Source organism: Lactuca saligna, chromosome 3 (assembly GCF_052625555.1).
Source record: "Lactuca saligna cultivar CGN05327 chromosome 3, ASM5262555v1, whole genome shotgun sequence".
Classification (NCBI taxonomy): Eukaryota; Viridiplantae; Streptophyta; class Magnoliopsida; order Asterales; family Asteraceae; genus Lactuca; species Lactuca saligna.
Genome location: NC_136419.1, coordinates 51,556,685 through 51,576,909, shown reverse-complemented (window position 1 = coordinate 51,576,909; position 20,225 = coordinate 51,556,685). Strand labels below are relative to the sequence as shown.

General features: G+C 32.9%; 2 protein-coding genes across 2 annotated transcripts; both read left to right on the top strand.

Moving 5' to 3' along the window:
- The first annotated feature begins 11,121 nt into the window (after window positions 1-11,121).
- LOC145036528 (beta-glucuronosyltransferase GlcAT14B-like) lies at window positions 11,122-13,103 on the top strand. The gene is made up of 4 exons (XM_078984988.1): window positions 11,122-11,823; window positions 11,961-12,036; window positions 12,115-12,230; window positions 12,322-13,103. The coding sequence occupies exons 1-4, from the start codon at window positions 11,325-11,327 to the stop codon at window positions 12,834-12,836; spliced, it is 1,206 nt and encodes a 401-aa protein (XP_078841114.1). The 5' UTR covers window positions 11,122-11,324; the 3' UTR covers window positions 12,837-13,103.
- A 4,915-nt stretch (window positions 13,104-18,018) lies between these two features.
- Window positions 18,019-19,296, top strand: LOC145033663 (putative fasciclin-like arabinogalactan protein 20). Its single transcript, XM_078982240.1, has one exon. The coding sequence runs from the start codon at window positions 18,099-18,101 to the stop codon at window positions 19,152-19,154; it is 1,056 nt and encodes a 351-aa protein (XP_078838366.1). The 5' UTR covers window positions 18,019-18,098; the 3' UTR covers window positions 19,155-19,296.
- Window positions 19,297-20,225: the final 929 nt, after the last annotated feature.

Below are 20,225 nucleotides of genomic sequence, written 5' to 3'. Positions count from 1 at the left end.
TATTTATATGTTTTGTAAAAGTGTTACTAAGCGTTATTGGGAATGATATTTGTATAAACCTAGTTCAATGGCATTCAACAATTGTATGTGCCTCAATGGCATTCAACAATTGTATGTGGCACATGCACATGGTTTCTCTGGAATATTGTGAGAAGAACGGAAGAAGAAGAAGAAGATGGACTCATCCATAGGCAAATAGTGGTGGTGCCACCTAACTTTCCTCAAGAAGCTTCAAATATCAATATATATAGGGTTTTTTTTTTTTTTTTTTTTTTTTTTTTTTTTTTTTTTTTTTTTCCATTTTCTATAAATCTGATCTTTATTATTATAACTAGTTGTAAGACCTATGTATTATATGGATTTATATAGGAAAAAAATTAAAAATGAAGATCTAAATATTAAAAAATTTTGAATTTATAAAAAATATTGAATTATTAAATTGAAGTGTTTTTTCCCTTTTAAATTTAAATACATAAACAAAATAAAATAATCGGACTTTAATTTATGAATTTTGAAATTAGAACGTAAGTCCATTAATGAAATTGATATTCATTTATTATTATCTTTAAATACTATATAGAATTTAATAAAATGAAAAAAAAAACATAAAATGATATGTGTAAAAAATTTAAAATAACCACAAAATAACATGTGAAAAAATGAATGAGCGTATGACATATAACAAAAGACATTTATTTATTAGAGTAGATTTTTAAAAAATCGCAAATTCAAACTATTTGGATAATAACATCTATATCTATACAAGATTTCTTTATTTTTGTTATATGTCTATTAGTTAGTTTCCTTTTCTCCTTACTTTTAATGTCAAGATAATATATCAAATCTATAGTTTTTTTTGTTGCCTTTGTAGATCTGGTATTTCGTATCCATCTTAAAAACACAAGGATGTCTAACTCAAAATTATAATATAATTTGTAAAAATAGAATCAAAACAAAGGGTGTCCATGGATCCCTCTCGCTAAGATGAGTCAGATCTCTTTATAATAGCAATCTAACTTGATCGTGAGAGAATCGAAGCGGAATCAAATGTCCATAATGTACGGGTTGCATGCTTTGTAAGTTGATTGGGAAGGGGCTTTCGGTACATCGAGTTGCTGACTTAACTCAGTTACCAGGTGAGTCAAGTAACTAAATAGACCGAGTTACCGGTTCGGAGGAACACATGTGTGGATGTTCTTGACTTTTTATTGCGAATACATTTTCCCAATAATTTAGTAGTCATATTCTTTGCATATTTCATTTTGTTTATCTTTTAAGTAGTTGAATAGGGTGTTGCCAGATGGGATAAGTTGTAACATCTTGTTTCGAGAAGTTTCTTATTTTGGGATTGTGGACAATAAATGGATCAAGTAAAGCCCTTGAGCTTCAAGGGAATATGGTTTAGACCCTATTGGATATTGATAATATTGGTTATGCGATCCAAGCCCTTGGTTTATGTTTTGGAGTCAAAGGATAAAACGGGAAAAGTGATGTTTCAGACTTCTTTCTTGGAATATGGATTTTAGTTTGGTATGTTTTAAGTTAAAATTAATTAGATAGGATTGTGGGCTATTCAATACCTTTCTATGCAGATAAAGAACGCCGAAAACGGAGTTGAAATGACGAAATTATGGTTGTTTGAAGTTAGACAAAGGGAGTCTGTCAGTACGTTGGGCGTACACTAGCTAGTATGTTGGGCGTACTAGGCTGAAGAAGCGCATCTTTAGGGCATTACGATGGGTGTAATTTTAGGTACATTGGGCATACCGCCACAGAGTAAAAACCTTATTTTCATGGTTTTGAGTCTTATTTAAGGTTTCTAACCCCTTTGTAACATCCGATTTTCAGGTACTTCCATTTTTAGCCCTTGGTCTAATTAAATTTTGCACATTTGGCCCCTTGCTGTTAAAAGTTTCGCAACTCAGCCCCGTACGTTGGGCGTACGTGATGGTTCGTGCAGCGTATTCATGAGAGACATAGAATCGTGGGATATATGCTACTACGTGGGGCGTACTAGGTCAGCTCCTAAAACCCTAGATTTAAGGGTTTGTCCCCTATTTAATCCACCCTATGCGTCCCTTGAACATTCCCTATCAACCTCCCCTCCTTACAAACCCTAATCTTGAGCCTAAGCCTTTTGTGTGAAGATTTTGAAGCTTATTAGTGATTTTGGTGCTCTTTTTTTTTTAAAGAAGAAGACCATTGAAGAAGGTGGTGTTGCTTGCAAGCTTGTGGATCCAAAAACCACCTCACTTTGTGCATCTTTTAATGGTATAAAGTGTATACCTTGATGTGTTTCTCTCTAGATCTCCATATATGACTTTTTATGAGCTTTTTGTCCTTAAGGTTGGACCTTTGTGAGTATGGAGTACTCCAAAGCATATTAGTTGTCTTTTCTTGTATTTTAGGTCTTTTAGATTCATAAAAATGGTTGCTTGATGGTCCCTTTCCAGCCATGCAAGAGTTTGGAAGTGTTTAGTTTTGATTAAGTTAGGGTTTTAAGGTTTAAGCTCTTTTAATCCATGCAAAGGCTTAAAGTTTTGGACTTTATGGATTAAGACGTTCAATGGAGGTCAGATCTATGTTCAGATTGCATGTCTTAACGATTAAGACTTTTATGGAGTAATTATGGGATCAGACGATGTACGCCCCGTGTACTTCTAGCTATGCCCAACGTAGCCAAGCTTGAGCCTGACTCGCCTGGTTTTTTTACTACGCCCAATGTAGGAGGAGTGTACGCCCAACGTACGCGCTGGGTAGTTGACCTTTTTGTTGACTTTTGACCTTTGGTCAAGATTTAGGGTTTTGGACTATGTGAGTTGTGTTTTGAACTTGTGGGTTGAGTTATGGACCTTAATTATTAATTAGGGTTAATTATTGAGTTACTAGGCGGAGTCTAGTTCTGGCAGTTCAGGTGTGAGATTTATCTCTCATCAGTATCAGGTGAGTCTCCTCACTTATTCTTACATGTATGGTAAGATATGTCACAACCCCAAACCGAGGATGCCGAAAACGTCCGGGGGTAGCAGACTTCGTGTGTAGTATCATAACAACAAGTATAATAGTGTTCAAAGTAAATATAATTATCATAAATATAATTGAAAAAGTTACATCATAGTATGAGTTTACATGTTTCAAAATCAATTACACTATGATGACAAAATGAACTATTTGACGCCTTAACGTCCCATCCCCAAAAGTTGCGGGTGTCCTGTTTTACTAATTTCTTGAGAATACAAGTAGTTTCGAAAAAGTGTCAACGATTAAGTTGGTGAGTTCATAAGCTTTTGGATGTAAAGTTAAAAACACTGGTTACCACCATTATGTATGGTAGTTTTATTATTTGAAATAAAATTGAGTATCGTATCCTGAGTTTGAAAACCTTTGTTTGTAAATGTAATGTATAATCAAGAAAAATCCAATATTTTCCTTATAAAATGTTATGTAGTCTTAAACCTAAGACCTAATGCATGTGTGTGTTTCGTACTTGTAACCATGTATGCAGTTTTAAATAGATAAAACCCCTTTTTTCAAAGTAGAAATTCCCGTAAACTATATGTGTTGTTATCTCCCTATGTGAGTCGTTATAACCATACTATAACAGAGATGACATGTTGCGACGTTCTTCAGGTGTTGGAATCGAAATGCCATTTGTCACCCCCGACCAGTCGGTCGGGCTGTTGCAAGCAGCATGGGTGTGGGTTGTCAATCCCAATATAGATCTATACACAATTATCACGCTCACCCTACAAGATACTCTGGTTATAACTTTCAGGAATTTTAACCCGTACTCTAAGAGTACAATGAAGACTAGTCTCACAATTTACGATAACGAGTTTACGTGTAGTATGCGTGTAAAACCTTTTCGGTGGTGGAATTGAAATCCCCTTTCATGTAATATGTTTGTAATGTGAAATCCATAAAGTATACATATTATAGTTTGTATTGAGAGTAAAACCTTTTTTGTGGTGGAATTGAATCCTCTTTTCATGTAGTAGGTTTGTAATGTAAAATCCATAAACTATACCTATTATAGTTTATCATGTGGTAAATGAAAACCCACTTGTATTGAGAGTAAAACCCTTTTCTGTGGTGGAACTGAATCCCCTTTTCATGTAGTATGTTTGTATTGTGAAACCCATAAACTATACCTATTATAGTTTATTGTACTTGTTCGAAGTGAATGAAAACCCTTATCATGAATGACTAATTTTTATTTATGATGTTAAACTAACAAGAAATACATTTAAAATTTATAAACTTATTGTTATAGACTTTGCTCAACATGTTACTAAGGTGTTGTTTGTTTTTTGGAAAAAACCTCTTCAAACCTCTTACTGCTGCGCGGCGCAGCACACGCGCAACACTTTTCATCTCGCAGTTGTTTGTTTTTTAGAAGTCTTTTGAGTCAAAAACCTCTGCGTAGGCTCTGTTTGGTGCAACACTTGTACTGCCTCTTCTAACCTCTTCCAACCTATTCTTCTTTTTTTATTGCTGAAATTTTGATTATATGTTATTAAAATTTTATTTCACACTTTTTTTTTCCGTTTTTTTTCGTTTATTCTTATTGAATTTATTTTTCATTTTTTTATATTCAATAATGATAATTTCTTAATGAAATATCATTATTTTTTACTAAAATATCTTTATTTTTTTGTTGAAATATCATTCTTTTTTACTGAAATATCATTAATTTTACCGAAATGTTATACATTATTAAATTTTACGTATTAAAAAGCTATTTTCGGTTTATAAAATTAGTTTATTTTAATTTTTTAATATCTGCAGCAGTATGCAGATGTTAAAAAAACAAACACGCTTCTTATTTTAGTCTGCAGCCGTTTGGTCCACCTCTTCTACTGCAGAGGGTTGCAAAGGTGGTCCGCAGACTTCATGAATTTTTGCTTCAGAAAATCAAACAACACCTAAGTGTTGTAAATATTGTAAGCTGTTTAACTAGTTTTTAACTTTTCTACACTGCATTATAAATATCACAGAAAAATCATACGAAGTCAAAAACTGAATCCGTAAACTCTGAGAGTTTAGAAAATGTGTCTAGTTTGTTCATAATTTTTAGACAAAATTACATAAATGGTCCTCATGGTTGAAAAAATCGACCAATTATGGTCCTTATGATGAATTCTTTATACAGATGGTCCTTGTGGTTTCAAAATCTTGCAAAGACGGTCCTTTTGACTAACGGCGTTAACTTTTTCAGTTAAGTCCTATGTGAAATGACTTATTTGCCCTTCATGCATAAGGATGCTTTATGTAATATGTTTCTACCATAGGGACCATTTATGTAATTTTCTCTATTATTTATTTATTTTTTTTTTTATCTTTTTTAATTATATATTTAAGTATTTAGATTTTTTTAAATTTATTGTTTAATATATATATATATATATATATATATATATATATATATATATATATATATATATATATATATATATAAAATATTTTTTAACGTTTTGCTCAAATTATTTTTTCTAATCTTTTTGATATTTTCTTCAACTAAATTTATTAATGTTTTTTATTTTGACGTTTTATTCGAATATTATTTATTTATTTATTTATTTGACTTTATGTTCGAATACATTTTTCAACATATAGTATGTTTATATTTGTTAAAGGATTTCACGGCTATTGTAATTATAATCGTAACTTAATTCACTTTCAATTATGTTTTCATTTTTTTCTTTTATCAAGTTATATAATTATTACTTTTTAATTCAAATATTTAACTATATAAGGTTGCATAATTATTATTTTTGTAAACTAATTTATTAACATTTTTTATAAAAAAGTGTAAAATGTTTGTTAAACGTGAATATGATTAATATAGATTAGGTAGACATATGCTACGTTGAGACCGCCTCATAACGTTGCCGAGAACGACCGAGTCATTTCACATTGGATTTAAATGTAATTATTTCGAGTTATTTTATTTTTTTGTTTTTAGTAGTGTTGTAAAAAATTACAATTAGGCCCGTTTAAACTCAGATTAATCCCTAAACGCTACCTGACCGATTAGAGACCATTGCGTTGTGATTTTTTACAACACTGCTAAAAACAAAAAAACAAATAAATAAATAAATAAAATAACTCAAAATAATTACATTTAAATCTAATGTGAAATGACATGGTCGTTCTCGGCAACGTTGTGAGGCGGTCTCAGCTTAGCCTATGTCTACCTAATCTATATTAATCATATTCACGTTTAACATACATTTTACACTTTTTTATAAAAAAATGTTAATAAATTAGTTTACAAAAATAATAATTATACAACGTTATATAGTTGAAAAATGTATTCGAACATAACGTCAAAATAAAAAACATTAATAAATTTACTTGAAGAAAATATCAAAAAGATTAGAAAAAATAATTTGAGCAAAACGTTAAAAAATGTTAGTATGTATATATATATTAAACAATAAATTTAAACAAATCTAAATCCTTAAATATATAATTAAAATAAATAAAAAAATAATAAATAATAGAGAAAATTACATAAATGGTCCCTATGGTAGAAACATATTACATAAAGCGTCCTTATGCATGAAGGGCAAATATGTCATTTCACATAAAACTTAACTGAAAAAGTTAACGCCGTTAGTCAAAAGGATCGTCTTTGTAAGATTTTGAAACCACAGGGACCATCTGTGTAAAGAATTCGTCATAAGGACCATAATTGGTCGATTTTGTCAACCATGAGGACCATTTATGTAATTTTGTCTAATTTTTATTATGATTTTTAGAAGTCCCTAATTTGTGTGAAAATGTTCAACTTCACAAACTGGTCCGAAGTTGTTTCTGAAATAATAGGCAGTTTTGTAAAAATCGCCATAAATTATAGAAAAATCGTATGCATATGTGCAAGTAGTCATTAGAAAGGTATAAACCTGAACTATTTGCACTTGGTACAGTTTTGAAAACGAAAAAGTTTAAGATGTTCAAAACAGTCCGTGAATGAAACTAAACTTTCCTGTTGAAAGCTGATGTTTGAGTTTGGTTAAGTTTTTGGTGTTTTAACGTGTATTCCCTCCCCCCCCCCCCCCCCTAAAACTTGGAGAAAACATGAAAAATGTGGGGTTATGAACTCACATTGACTGATTTCTTGGGATGGATGATGAAGAGAAGAGGTTTCCAAGTCAAGAACACTTGGAAAATGCTTGAAGATTTGAAGATCCTAAGAACAAATATGTCGATATTTGTGTAAGAAATCCATGATTCGAGTGAAGGTGAGTAGAATGTTCAAGTGTAGGATGAAGATATTTACCAAAATTGGATGAAAAGATCAAGATCAGCCTTGAAGATTAGACTACTCTTAAAAATCTCTTGTAACCATAAAAAATCATAACAGGTACAATCTATAAAGAAAATAAGAAAATGTGAGAAAAAAAAGCATTTTTAATTGAAAATGAGTTGCTAGAAAGAGGCATCCTACCTGTGGTTAAATGACAGGAGCTCCAAATATCTTACCTCAACCCACTGACCAACCGTGATCCTTCTAGCCCAGCTGCATCAGCTTTATTTCTCTTTCAACTTTGTGCTCCATGTACCATGTTCTTTACAACATGAACATTAAAGTTGGTTGGTAAATATAACTAAATGTTGAAACAATCATACCTAGAAAAGGGACTAAAAATCATAAAGCACGTCATCCTTCCAGCTAGGGATGAGATTTAGAACCGGAAAACCGGAACCGGAACCGGAACCAAACCGGAACCGGACCCGTTAGAACCGGAATATATAAAATCGGGTCCGGTTCCGGGTTTAAAAATTGGCTTTATCCGGGTTCCGGGTAATCCGGGTTTGGGTCCATTGGGTTCGGGTAAACCGGGTCTAAAATCCGGAACCGGTTTTTGGAACCGGAACCACTTTTAGGGCCGGAACCACTTTTTGTGAAATGTTTACAAGATGCATATCTTATTCGTTTCAACTCCAATTGACATACGGTTTTTTCCAACATGTAGTTTAGAGTTTGTACATGATTCTAGACTATAAATTTGTCATTTTTAGTTTTATATTCATTGACTTACAATCCTCAAAAGTTGAGATACCAAAGCTGAAAGTTTTTAGTTTTTTAGTTTTTTTGTATTCGGTGAAAGTTTTAAAACATGCATACCTAATTCGTTTGAAGTCAGATTGACATGTGGTTTTTTCCAACTTCTAGTTTACAGTTTGTACATGAGTTTAGACTATAATTTTGTCATTTTTGGTTTAACATTCAATGATTTACAGTCCTCCGAAGTCGGGATATCAAAACTGAAAAGTTTCAACTTTTCAGCTATTTGTTTTTGTACTTTGTATTATGTGAAAATATTAACACAACTATATCTCATTCGTTTAAATTCGGATTGACATGCGGGTATTTCCAGAGTGTATTTTAGAGTTTGTACATGATTTTAGACTCTAATTTTGTTAATTGTGGTTTCGTATTCAATAAGTTACAGCCCCCCAAAGTCGGGATATCAATATGAAAAATTTCAAAGTTCAACCCACTAAGTAGTAAGTAATTACCAAAAAATTCCGGTTTTTTCGGGTTTTTCGGGTCTAAATCCACTTTATCCGGTTCCAACCTACCCACTTTGATGTTTCCGGGTTTTCCGGTTCTAGACCCACTTTACCCGGAACCATACCCGGAACCGAACCGGAACCGGTTCCTATATACCGGTCCGGTTTCCGGTTCTATAAAATCCCGTTAACCGGTTCCGGGTTTTTCGGGTCCGGGTCCATCCGGTCTGGGTTTGGACCCACTTTCATCCCTACTTCCAGCCCTATCCACATCGAATTTGTTTCTCTATTAATTTTCAGTCATAACTTCTTTTTCTTTGAAAAAAATCTAAAAAAACAAAAGTTTTTAAAATTTAATTATCTACAAATGAGCACAATCATGAAATTTTTTAATATATATATATATATATATATATATATATATATATATATATATATATATATAGGTAGGTAGGTTCCGTTGAGATTAAAAATAAAATAGAGATATCGAGATTCAACCTCAGCCACGTATTTCACATCTGCCAGCGCGGCAGGTTTGGTGTAGTCATAAATAATTACATAGTGCCACCCGTTCCTTTCTCCTCCGCCACCATCCCCACCACCGTAACCGCCACCACCACTACCACCACCTCTGACACCAGTTGACCCCACCATTGTCACCTCCATTTATGATTATGCATATACGTATAAGCATGTATAATCATGTATGATTATACCTCTCTGCCATATAATCATTTATGATTAGGCATACATCGTTGTTGCTGGTACGCTGGAGCTTTAGAGCGGCAAATACGAAATATGTGGCTGAGGTTTAATCTCAAGATCTCTACTTTTTTTTTTATTCTCAAGTGAACCGTCCCATATATATATATATATATATATATATATATATATATATATATATATATATATATATATATATATATATATATATATATATATATATATAAAATAGTCGCGTTAAATGTTTTTTTTTTTTAAACGACATCACTAATTACGATTATTAAAAACCTTTGAAGGTTATTATTGCCACCAAACCATATTAACGTTATTTAAAAGCCTATCACTAAAAAAAATGTAAGTCATTTTCGTTTTGTTAGATTTAGGATAAAATTGTTTTTCCACTGGCTCACTTTGTACATATAACCACTCTTTTAACTTATGTCTTTTTTTTTTTTTTTTTTTTTTTTTTTTTTTTTTTGGAAAAATGACTCTGAAGGATAACTAACAAGAGTTTGTTTTTATTTGGTCATTTTCCTTTTTTGTACTCAATATACCATTGAACTTGTTGTTTGTGTTCACCATAACCTTTTTCACCGGCTTTTGACCTGTGATAGCCGGTCAAAGGGTTATGGTGAACACAAACAACAAATTCGATGGTATATTGGGTAAAAAAAAATAGGAAAATGACCAAATGAGAACAAATTCAACAGTTAGTTATCCTCCTGAGTCATTTTCCCTTTACTCATTTACAGAAAATCTCACGTAATCTCCAGCTCATATTAATGACTATATGAGATTCATTATTACTTCTCTTTAAAACATAACACACGAAATAACATTATTCATACATGTACAACTTTGTAATCATTTGAATATTTATTAGGGGGAATCTTGATTAAGCAGGTGCATTTCATGACTAAATTTACATTTCTAACTAAATGATTTATCGTATCATGGACCTTGGACAAGTCTACAAATTAGTGGAATCACAAGTACTGTGATTTTTTAGTTACTTGGCTTTAAGATCAAATTTAGGATATAAGATATAACATCGATATATACAATATCATGCAACTTTTGCAGACACATCACCATAATATACATTGAGGTAAACGTTTATACTGATAAAGATATCTCTCATACTCACTCATATCATTTTGTAGAGAGTTGTTGACAACTAACCACAATAAGCATAATATAGACAATGTTTTAACGAAGCTACCCCTTCGAAACACTCTTCATGTATGTTATGGCCTAAGAAGGTTGTAGTCTTTGATACTTTTGCAACTTTAATTTCATTTAACTTATTGGGAAAAATGACTCAGGAGGGTAATCAACTTTTGAGTTTGTTCTCATTTGGTATCTTTCCTTTTTTTTTTTTTTATTATCCAATATATCATCGAACTTGTTGTTTATGTTCACCATAACCCTTTGACCGGCTATCACGGGTCAAAAGTCGGTCAAAAGGTTTATGGTGAACATAAACAACAGTTCAATGGTATATTGAGTACAAAAAACAGGAACTAAATGAAAACAAACTCAACAGGTAATTAACCTTAATACCCCTTTCTCGAGTTCAATTTAACGAGAGAAAGAAAAGCAAATGAATAGAAATGAGAAAAAAAATAAAAGAAATTGGTGTTCCCGAAGAAGGAAGTGGAGGGAAATGAAATGATCACTTTTCCTCCTAACTTTCATTTTCCTTTTAGCTCTCTTCAACTCGGGAATGCAAATAAAATTTTATTTTACTTTGGTTTCTCTTCTTTTTTAAACTCGTGAACGAGGGGTAACAGTCATTTTCCCAATTTTTTTGACCAGTGGATTTCAACTTTGACTCAAAGTTAACCCTCCATTTTCCATACGCTTGTTTTCTAAAACAGAGATTGCAATTTTACTAACTTATCAATCAAAAAACATAACTGAATCCTTCGTTTGGATTATGTGCAAATTCTAAACCAGATTCCAGAGATGGTGATTTGTCTAAATCCTGAAACCCTAATCCAACGCTAAAAGCCCTTTTTCAGAATTTGAAATCCCTATGTTCCAGCAGTTACAGAATCAGCATCAAAGTTATCTCTATGGGATTGGGAGCCGAGAAGAAATGGCTTTTCACTCTCTTCACCGCTGCAATCATCTCTCTGCTACTCTTCATCTCCTCGATCTTTGGTTTTAGTGCTTCATACGCCTCACACAAATCCTTCTCCTCCACCGTCCACCGTGGGACTAGTCACCCTCCCTCGTTTTCCTACTACATATCCGGCACTGGCGGAGACGCCGACAGGATTTTCCGATTGTTGTTGGCGGTGTACCATCCCAGGAATCGATATTTGTTGCACATTGGGACTGAAGGTTCTGTCGATGAGAGGAAGAGGTTGGCTGAGTTGGTGAAGTCAGTACCAGTGATTAGGGCTTTTGATAATGTGCATCTAATTCAGAACCCTGATCCAACAACAGAAATGGGCGCAAGCAATATCGCCGCCATTTTACATGCTGCAGCGATTCTGTTGAAGAACGATGGTGATTGGGATTGGTTTATTACTTTGAGCGCATCGGACTATCCTTTGCTAACACAAGATGGTATGCCCTAACTTTATCTGTTGTTTTTTATAATGAATAGCAATTTTGTTTATCTTCTGCGAAATTTCCTCACAATTTTGTGGTGTTAATTGATATCATTTTAATGGTACTTCCTTCTTCATATCATCCACTTTCAGACTTGTTTCATGCATTCTCCTCGATTAGCAGAGATGCTAATTTCATCGATCATACCAGTGACCTTGGATGGAAGCAGTAAGAATAATCTTCAATGGTTTCCCTTTTCATCTCTAATTCAACCATATTAAATCAAATTTTCATCATAATATGTAGAGATCAAAGGATTCAGCCGATTGTAGTTGATCCAGGGATTTACTTAGCAAGACGAACCCAAATCTTTAGGGCTACTGAAAAACGACCTATGCCAGATGCCTTCAAAGTTTTCACAGGCAAACATCCTACTTCCTACTTCCTATATCTCTAGAGAACTAAACTCACCATTTTCACTTTTCTGAAGAAAACTTCAATCTTGTTTTTCAGGGTCTCCATGGGTGATTTTGAGCCGATCTTTTCTTGAATATTGTGTTTTTGCATGGGATAATCTCCCTCGAACACTTCTAATGTATGTTAACAACATTGTTTTGGCCCAAGAAGTTTACTTCCATACTGTAATCTGCAATTCACCTGAGTTCAAGAACAAAACCATCAACAATGATTTGAGATTCATGGCATGGGATAAACCCCGAAAGATGGAACCAATCTTCCTCAAAAACTCAAACTACAAGAACATGGTTGAAAGTGGAGCTGCTTTTGCAAGAAGGTTTGATGAGAATGATGCAGTGTTAGACATGATTGATAGTAATATTTTAACCCGCAAAAGTGGGCGGGTTGCCCCAGGGGCATGGTGCACGGGTCATAGGAACTGGTTCATGGACCCGTGTTCTCATTGGGGTGATGTTAATGTCTTGAAAAGAAGTCATGAAGGTAAGAAGTTTGATGAGTTGATAAAGAAAATGGTGGATGATTTGAGTTTACAGTTGAATCAATGCAAATGAAAGTGGAAAGTGGAAACAAGTCAAATGGTTTAAAGAAAGATTAATCTTTCTTTTTTTGTAATTTATGAGGTAAAGATTGAAGCTTTGTTATTTGTTATGGTGTGAAGGTGCATCATGATTTTGTTTGTTATGATTATGATTTTGATTTGTTCAAATATGATAGGAAATTGTGATAGAGGGGAATGGGATTATGAAATCAAGAGTTGTTTTGTTGTAAAGATGTGGTTATGGGATTTGAGCTTTTTATCAATTTGTTGTTAAATGGCATACATCACGTTTCATCAACCAATTTGAATTTTAGATGAGATTTAATGGATTTACAATTTCAATAGTAATCTTAATAAAATTTTAGAGAGTATAAGTAGTATTAAAATTTTAGCTCATCAATTATAATTTATCGATTTTAGGTCAACTAATTTAGAATTCTTCATCCACATTAACTTTATCCTCGTCTTCTGCTTCACTTGGATTATGATTTTCTTTTCATTTGGATGAAAGATGAGGAAGGAATAAAAAATGATTAAAAAAAGAAATTTTCTGTTATAGTTTGGGTTTTAATTTAACTTTTGTAAATGGGTTTGATCCCATCTTCATTTTCATTTTTCGTATAAATGGATTTGATCCTGTTAATGTAATACCTCAACCAAGCATCATCATAAACACACAATTTTATTTATTAAAAAAAATCAAAGAAATCAATTCTCAGTACGTCCATTCTCATATCTCACGAATGTTTGCGAATATTAGCTAGTGCGTTGTAATAATAAAAGGACTAGTCTCAATTGATTTTTTTTTGACCGGCAAATAGATAGAGGGTAACCCGACCCGGTGGATCAGGAATGTCTGGCGGGCCACCAAGAAGGGCACCACTCACCACCAAAGGGAACGAAGAATCGAACCCACGCCAATCCAAGAAAAATCCCCTAAATGTGCTCAGCCAAGAATCGACCTCTTGATCTCACCACTGAGGACTATAACCCAGGATGCATCACAACCAGCTAGGCTGGTGATCACATGGCATGCTAACAGATCGTTTTGCATGCCATGCTAAAATGAATATGGTTTGGAGCAATCTTAAATGGGTAAAAAAAAAGTTCATCATAAGGCCAATTGAGTAAACACTAATCCTTTTGAATGTCTCTAGTAAAATAAATAATATTCTTATTCGGGTTAACCCGAATCCGATAAAAAACATAATAAAGAAACTCGAAACCAGACCCTATCTATATACCAAGTTTTTCAGGTTAACTCGAATAATGTGATTTTGATATTTGGACCCTATTAAACCCGCCATATTTATCTTATTTGGGTTTGGATCATATCAAGTTAATTGGGTTCGAACATTTTTGACACACCTATTCACGTCTAACATCTTTTTGAGGATGGCATGAAAACATTTTGATAAATGAGTATTATTTTGGTCTTTAAACTTTTTGGTTGTTAGGGATTTGATAGTAATCGAATATTTGTATGCTTTAAATCAATGTGGTAAAATCGATTGAGACATCCGATTAATCTGCTACTAATTACTTGACGTTCTCTATCCATTTATGAATAACGCTATTAGGTGGCATCAGTCAAAATTGGTCATTATTCGGGCTAGATGGATGAAATTAATTAAAAAGTAAAATGAGCAAAATTATATAACAAAATAAAAACAAGTCAACAAAACTGGAAAAAAAAAATCAAAATTAAAGATTGAAAAGGCGCAAATGGTAAACTAAATGCCCTAGTTCATCACTCTCTTTGTCTCTCGTCAATGTGACGCCAAAGTTTTTGTCCCTCATCATGCGCTACTGAATTCTTTGAATCTGATTATAAAATTGAATCAGACTTTGTTATATCTTTAACTTTTACATATCTATATAATTTTTGATGTGTATACGAACATAAAATAAATCAAACTTTGGTATTTGGTGATATTTAATTATTTTTAATTATATTCTTTTATAGTTTAGGATCATTGATTAATGTTCATATAGACAGATTATCCATTAACCCTAATGAACTGACTCGCTACCATCTAACAATATTTAAAATATTGCTTTTAATACACCCATATCCGTCTTCAACTGTAGATTCAGGAAAATCCCAATTAAAAATGAGACCATCATGGCATATATGGCTGACAACCCAGTTTAGCCATTTAGTACTCATGCACCACATCGCTTGACGGTTTTGAATTTCTCATTTAGGCTAGAGCTAATGGGTTTTCTTGAATAGCTCGGAATGTTGTCTCCATGATGGGCCTTGATTGAGATAGTATCTATGGTAGGATCGAAGTTGGTATGTTATGCTAGGCTGTGAAAATTGTATCATGGAAAACTATCGAACCAATAAAGTTGGTAGCGAATATATTTGGTAGCCAACATGATTGGTTGGTAGTATCATACCTATTAAACAATCTTGGTGCGGTAATGGTACAAAAGTTTGAATATCATGATAATACCGTACCAACCAATTCATTTTCTATATATATATATATATATATATACACACACACACACACACACACACACAATCTTAAATTTCAATTGTTAACTGTATTTAGTGTTTACGTTTTTTAAAACGTATATAAGTTATTTGGTCATATTAGTCAATAATCATTATCACATTAAAAAAAAAAATTAAAACATTACTTTAACTTTACTTTCAATAGAATTCTTTTATAAATTAAAAAAACTACACAACTAATTTCTTTATTAAATATCGAAATTACCTGATGTATTTTTTTATTTTAAAATCTTACAATAGACTATTAAAAGAAGTTGGTATATATCATTACCAATTTATACCAACCAAACTTGTTGGTAGCCAAATATATTGATACCAAATATACTTGGTACGGTACCGATAATAATTTTTTTATACCAATTATAATTGGTACGGTACACGGTTTAAGGAAAAAAAAAATTGATACCGTACCAATTCCACCCCTATGCTATGCAATAGACCAAGTGGAAACCATTTTAAATCAATATGCTTTCGTACCAAAATGATGGAACTTAGAACTCAAAATTTGCGTGAAAATAAATTAGGGCTATTATTGTTTTTTTTGGGAAAATGACTTACAAGCTTAACGAAAATTTTAAACGGTACAAAAATTTAAACAATCTTTTGTCTGTTTAAGAAAATCCAATGAACTTAATATTTTGTCTTAAAAACGTCTACCCACGTTTTCAACCCATTGAAAAAACTTCAATCATATTTTGTTTGTTCAAAAGGTTATGTTTGTTGGATTTTTTTGAAAAAGAAAAAACATATGATTGTGATTTTTTTTGAACATTTTGAAAACTTTGTTGGTCGTACAAGTCATTTTCCTGATATGTTAATAAGCGACGTCACCTGTTTCACTTCTTTGACTTCTATAAAATTAACCAAAAATGTAACTTAGTTGGGTTTTTTAGACAAAAGATTAAGTTCGTTAGTTATTTTGAACAGATAAAATATGATTGATGTTTTTTTTAACGATTTGAAAACTTTCGTTATCTCATAAGTCATTACAAGTTCAAAGTCTTATATAACTATAATCCTCTATAAACGTTGCACTCGAGCAGGAGTGATTGTGGAAGTAATTTCCCCTGGTCTTGGAACAACCATGAAAGAAAAAGAAAGAGAAAACATCGATGACGAAAGAACAAGGAAACAAGAAATAACCCTAAACAATCGTCTCTTAGAGGCAAAGAAATGGGTAGGACAAGCATAACACATAGACAACAATTAGAAACAAAGAAACTCAACCCTCCCATATAGGCACGTCACCTAACACACATGAGACGTTTGTAACGGTCGTAAAATCGTCATGGTTCGTACCTTATTGCCATCACTACAAAATGCAATTAGATAATCATCAAGTATAATAAGAAAAAAACTGATATGCCGCTTTGATCTTTCTTTGTATTAAACCTCATACCCCTATAATAATGGTAGAGTAAAGGGTGGCCCCAAAGTGTTTTTTTTTTGGACGACTGAATTTTTATTAAAAAAACAAAAAAGCCTAAGCAAGATACTAAAAGCAAAACGGAACTATTACATCGTAAAGTTCAAAATGGGGTTTTGAAACCATAAATTCTACGAATAGATAATTTATGCTTCTGATGAACCACCCAATTAAACGAAAAAATAACAATATCTTCAAATAACCTATCTTGTCTAGATCTCGAATGGTCAGACACACATTTATTTATGAAGTTTCATATGGACCATCAGTTCGTGTAGATAATAGCTTCCAAGATATCCTTCATATTCGTGTGATATTGACATGTCTAAGTTATTTTCAATAGATGGGATGTCATTGTTTTTGGAGGATATTCATTTACGTATTGATAGTGGTTATTGATCGAAGCTCCAGTAGGTAGTCAGTCCTTTCTTTAGGAACTGTACGTAAGATTTCCACATCATATGACTTTGTCCAGAGCTTTTGTTGTTGGTCAACTTTATCATATTCATTTGAATTCAACTTATTGTAAGACTAATAAGCCAAAGCAAACTGAGGGTAGGGTGAGATGCATACAATTGAAGTAGATGTAAATTATGATGTCCCCATCATAGGAGCTTAGTGGTTGAGATGTAAAATTCCACATATGAGATCTATGACTAAAACCCTGACACACTTAAAATATTACTAGTGCACCACGATTTACCCCAACCTCTATCCTTTTTGATTCTCTGCAACTAAAGTCTGCATGCCTACCATTTTCTGACTTTGTGGAAGGGGGATTCATTAAGTATGTTTTAACCTAATTTTTGTTTGGTATTCTAATAAATTCTGTGGATTTTAATTTGTGAATTATTTAAGTTTGTTTTTTTTTTTTTTTTTTTTTTTTTTTTTTTTTTTTTTTAATAATGATTTTGGTGTGATTTTGTTGAACTATGTTGATTTTGTGAACTTTTATAACTTATGAATATGTTAAAGTTAGAAGGAACCGTTAAATTTTTTGAAGACTTCTCTAACTTGTATCAATATATAGAAACACCTGCTAAGGTTTACGAATGAAGATGCAACTGATGGCTTTTGAATCAAATGATAAACCTGGTAAAATATAATTAACATTTATGTTATAATTTTATTAGTAAAAGCTGATAATTCACTATTTACTAATTTCAGTACAAAATAAATAAATAAACAAATTACGTCTGATGTAAACACGTAAAGCATATTGTAACAGATTTTCCCGCCGAAGAAGAGAATATAATAGTATCTACATTTACAGTCATTTCCAATCACCGTCATCAACCAATCACCACCGCTTGTACGTTTTAATGGCGGCGAAACCGACGATGATTCTTCCGGTAGGCCTCCTGGTAGCTATCCTTTCCTTCACCAACGCTCTCCCATCGGAGACCATATCCAACGCTGCCGAAACTCTCTCCGATTCCGGCTACATGGCTATGTCTTTAACCCTAAATCTCGTCTCAAGCTCTTTACTATCTCAAACAAGCTCCGCAACCATCTTCACGCCTCCTGACTCCATCTTCACTGAACTCGGCCAACCTCCTCAGTCTCTCCTCGAACTCCACATTTCACCATTAGGTTTCTCCTTCCCTGGTCTCCGTTCCCTCGATCCTGGCACCAAAATCCCCACTATGTCCTCCGACAACTACCTCACCATTACGTCCCCTTCATCGTCCGATCAGGTTTCTATAAACAACGTGAAAATCCTTGGATCTCCGATTTTCGACGATGGATCGCTGATAATTTTTGGTATTGAGAAATTCTTCGATTCTAATTTCACTGTCTCTGATTCTCCCGCGCAAATCCCAAGCATCAATGATTGCGAGACACCGTATAGTGGTGGTAACAGTTTCTCTTTCCATGAAGCCAGTAACGTGTTGATCTCTAGAGGATACTCTGTGATGGCTTCGTTTCTAAATCTGCAATTGCTAGGTTTTCTGAGTCAACCTAGTTTGACTCTTTTCGCCCCTGCTGATGAAGTGATGGTCGATTATTCAGGTCGGTTTCCTGATTATCCGTCACTGTTTCTGCGGCATGTGTTGCCTTGTAGGATTTCGTTGAAAGATCTTGTTAATATCGAAAATGGAACCAATATGAACACGTATCTGAATGGATTTAGAATCAACGTTACTAGATCTGGTGCTACGTTGAAGGTGAATGAACTTCCGATTGCATTTCCGGACATGTATTACAGTGATTGGCTTGTGATTCATGGAGTTCCTGCTGTTCTTTCTCTTTCTGAACCAGCGGATGACGACGACAACGACGATTCTGATGGAGATACTTTTGATACAATTCCTTTCCGTGATTCTGGCGATGAGGTGACAGTTCCCGATGCTTCAACTCGCAGTACTGAATTTTAAGCTGACAGAGATCTTACAGAAAATTTGCAAGTAAGACCTATGGTTACATTTCCTTGTTACATAATTTTTTTTTTCTGAATTAGAATTTTGTCGACTAAATTGATGTTGATAGAACTCATAGATTCACATAATCAAATTCCAATTGAAGATATAAATGTATGCGTTTCACTACTCCCTTATCTATCTCTATGTCTTGATTTGTTCTCTGTCTGGTAAAATTTCTGGAATATTGAACTAGTATGATCTTATCTGCAACTCCATAACTTAATTAACAGTTTTAGTCTTGGAATTGTTCCTAAATCCATATTCAACCGAAGTCCAAATCTTAGTAATTAATTAACCATCATCTGTTAATTGTTTCAAGCACCCTGTAGCTTCGATTGTGTCAAAAGCTCTTAATCTCTTGAAATACCTTAGACAAATCTTTCAAATGCATCAATCTACCATAATATATTGTGGGATTCAAGCTCAGCCTTTGTAGTATTAAACAAATTTTCTAATAGGACATAATAGCAAATCATAAAAGATTTGAATGAGCGTGTAAGTGCATTCAGTGTCATGAAAGTTTAGACTAACCAGTACACCACCATACATTCTATTAAACTATCCAAAAGTTTGGTTTGTGTATAGAATACAAGTTAGTGGTTTCTAATATGGTTAAAAAGTATTGATTTCTATAAAGATTATAGCTTACCAATTCGATGGCTTGTTTATTTAATTTATGTATATAGTCTTATACCTAAAAAGATTAAAGATACAACCTTTATCACTTTTCATATATTCTTGATGCGTATATGATAATTTAGGTAGTATCCGATCACTGGATTTAAATATTCATAATATAAAACTTTAACCACTTAGAATATACCCAACTATGCTTTATTAACTAAAAGAATATTTTTTATTTACTAGTTAATAAAATCTGATTTGCGAGCATTTGAAAATTCTAAGTGAGGTATCTATAAGGTTTCCATCTCTAATATGAAATTATACATCCGTATTTATCAAGATTATAATTATTATTTACTATATACTATTAGGTTTATCATCCAAAACTTAACCAATCAGCTA

Excerpts from the sequence above, each read along its gene's own strand:
- LOC145036528 (XM_078984988.1), top strand. The coding sequence starts at position 11,325 with ATGGGATTGGGAGCCGAGAAGAAATGGCTTTTCACTCTCTTCACCGCT. Across the intron at positions 11,824-11,960 it reads TCCTTTGCTAACACAAGATG|ACTTGTTTCATGCATTCTCC; the intron begins GTATGCCCTAAC and ends ATCCACTTTCAG. Across the intron at positions 12,231-12,321 it reads TGCCTTCAAAGTTTTCACAG|GGTCTCCATGGGTGATTTTG; the intron begins GCAAACATCCTA and ends CTTGTTTTTCAG.
- LOC145033663 (XM_078982240.1), top strand. The coding sequence starts at position 18,099 with ATGGCGGCGAAACCGACGATGATTCTTCCGGTAGGCCTCCTGGTAGCT.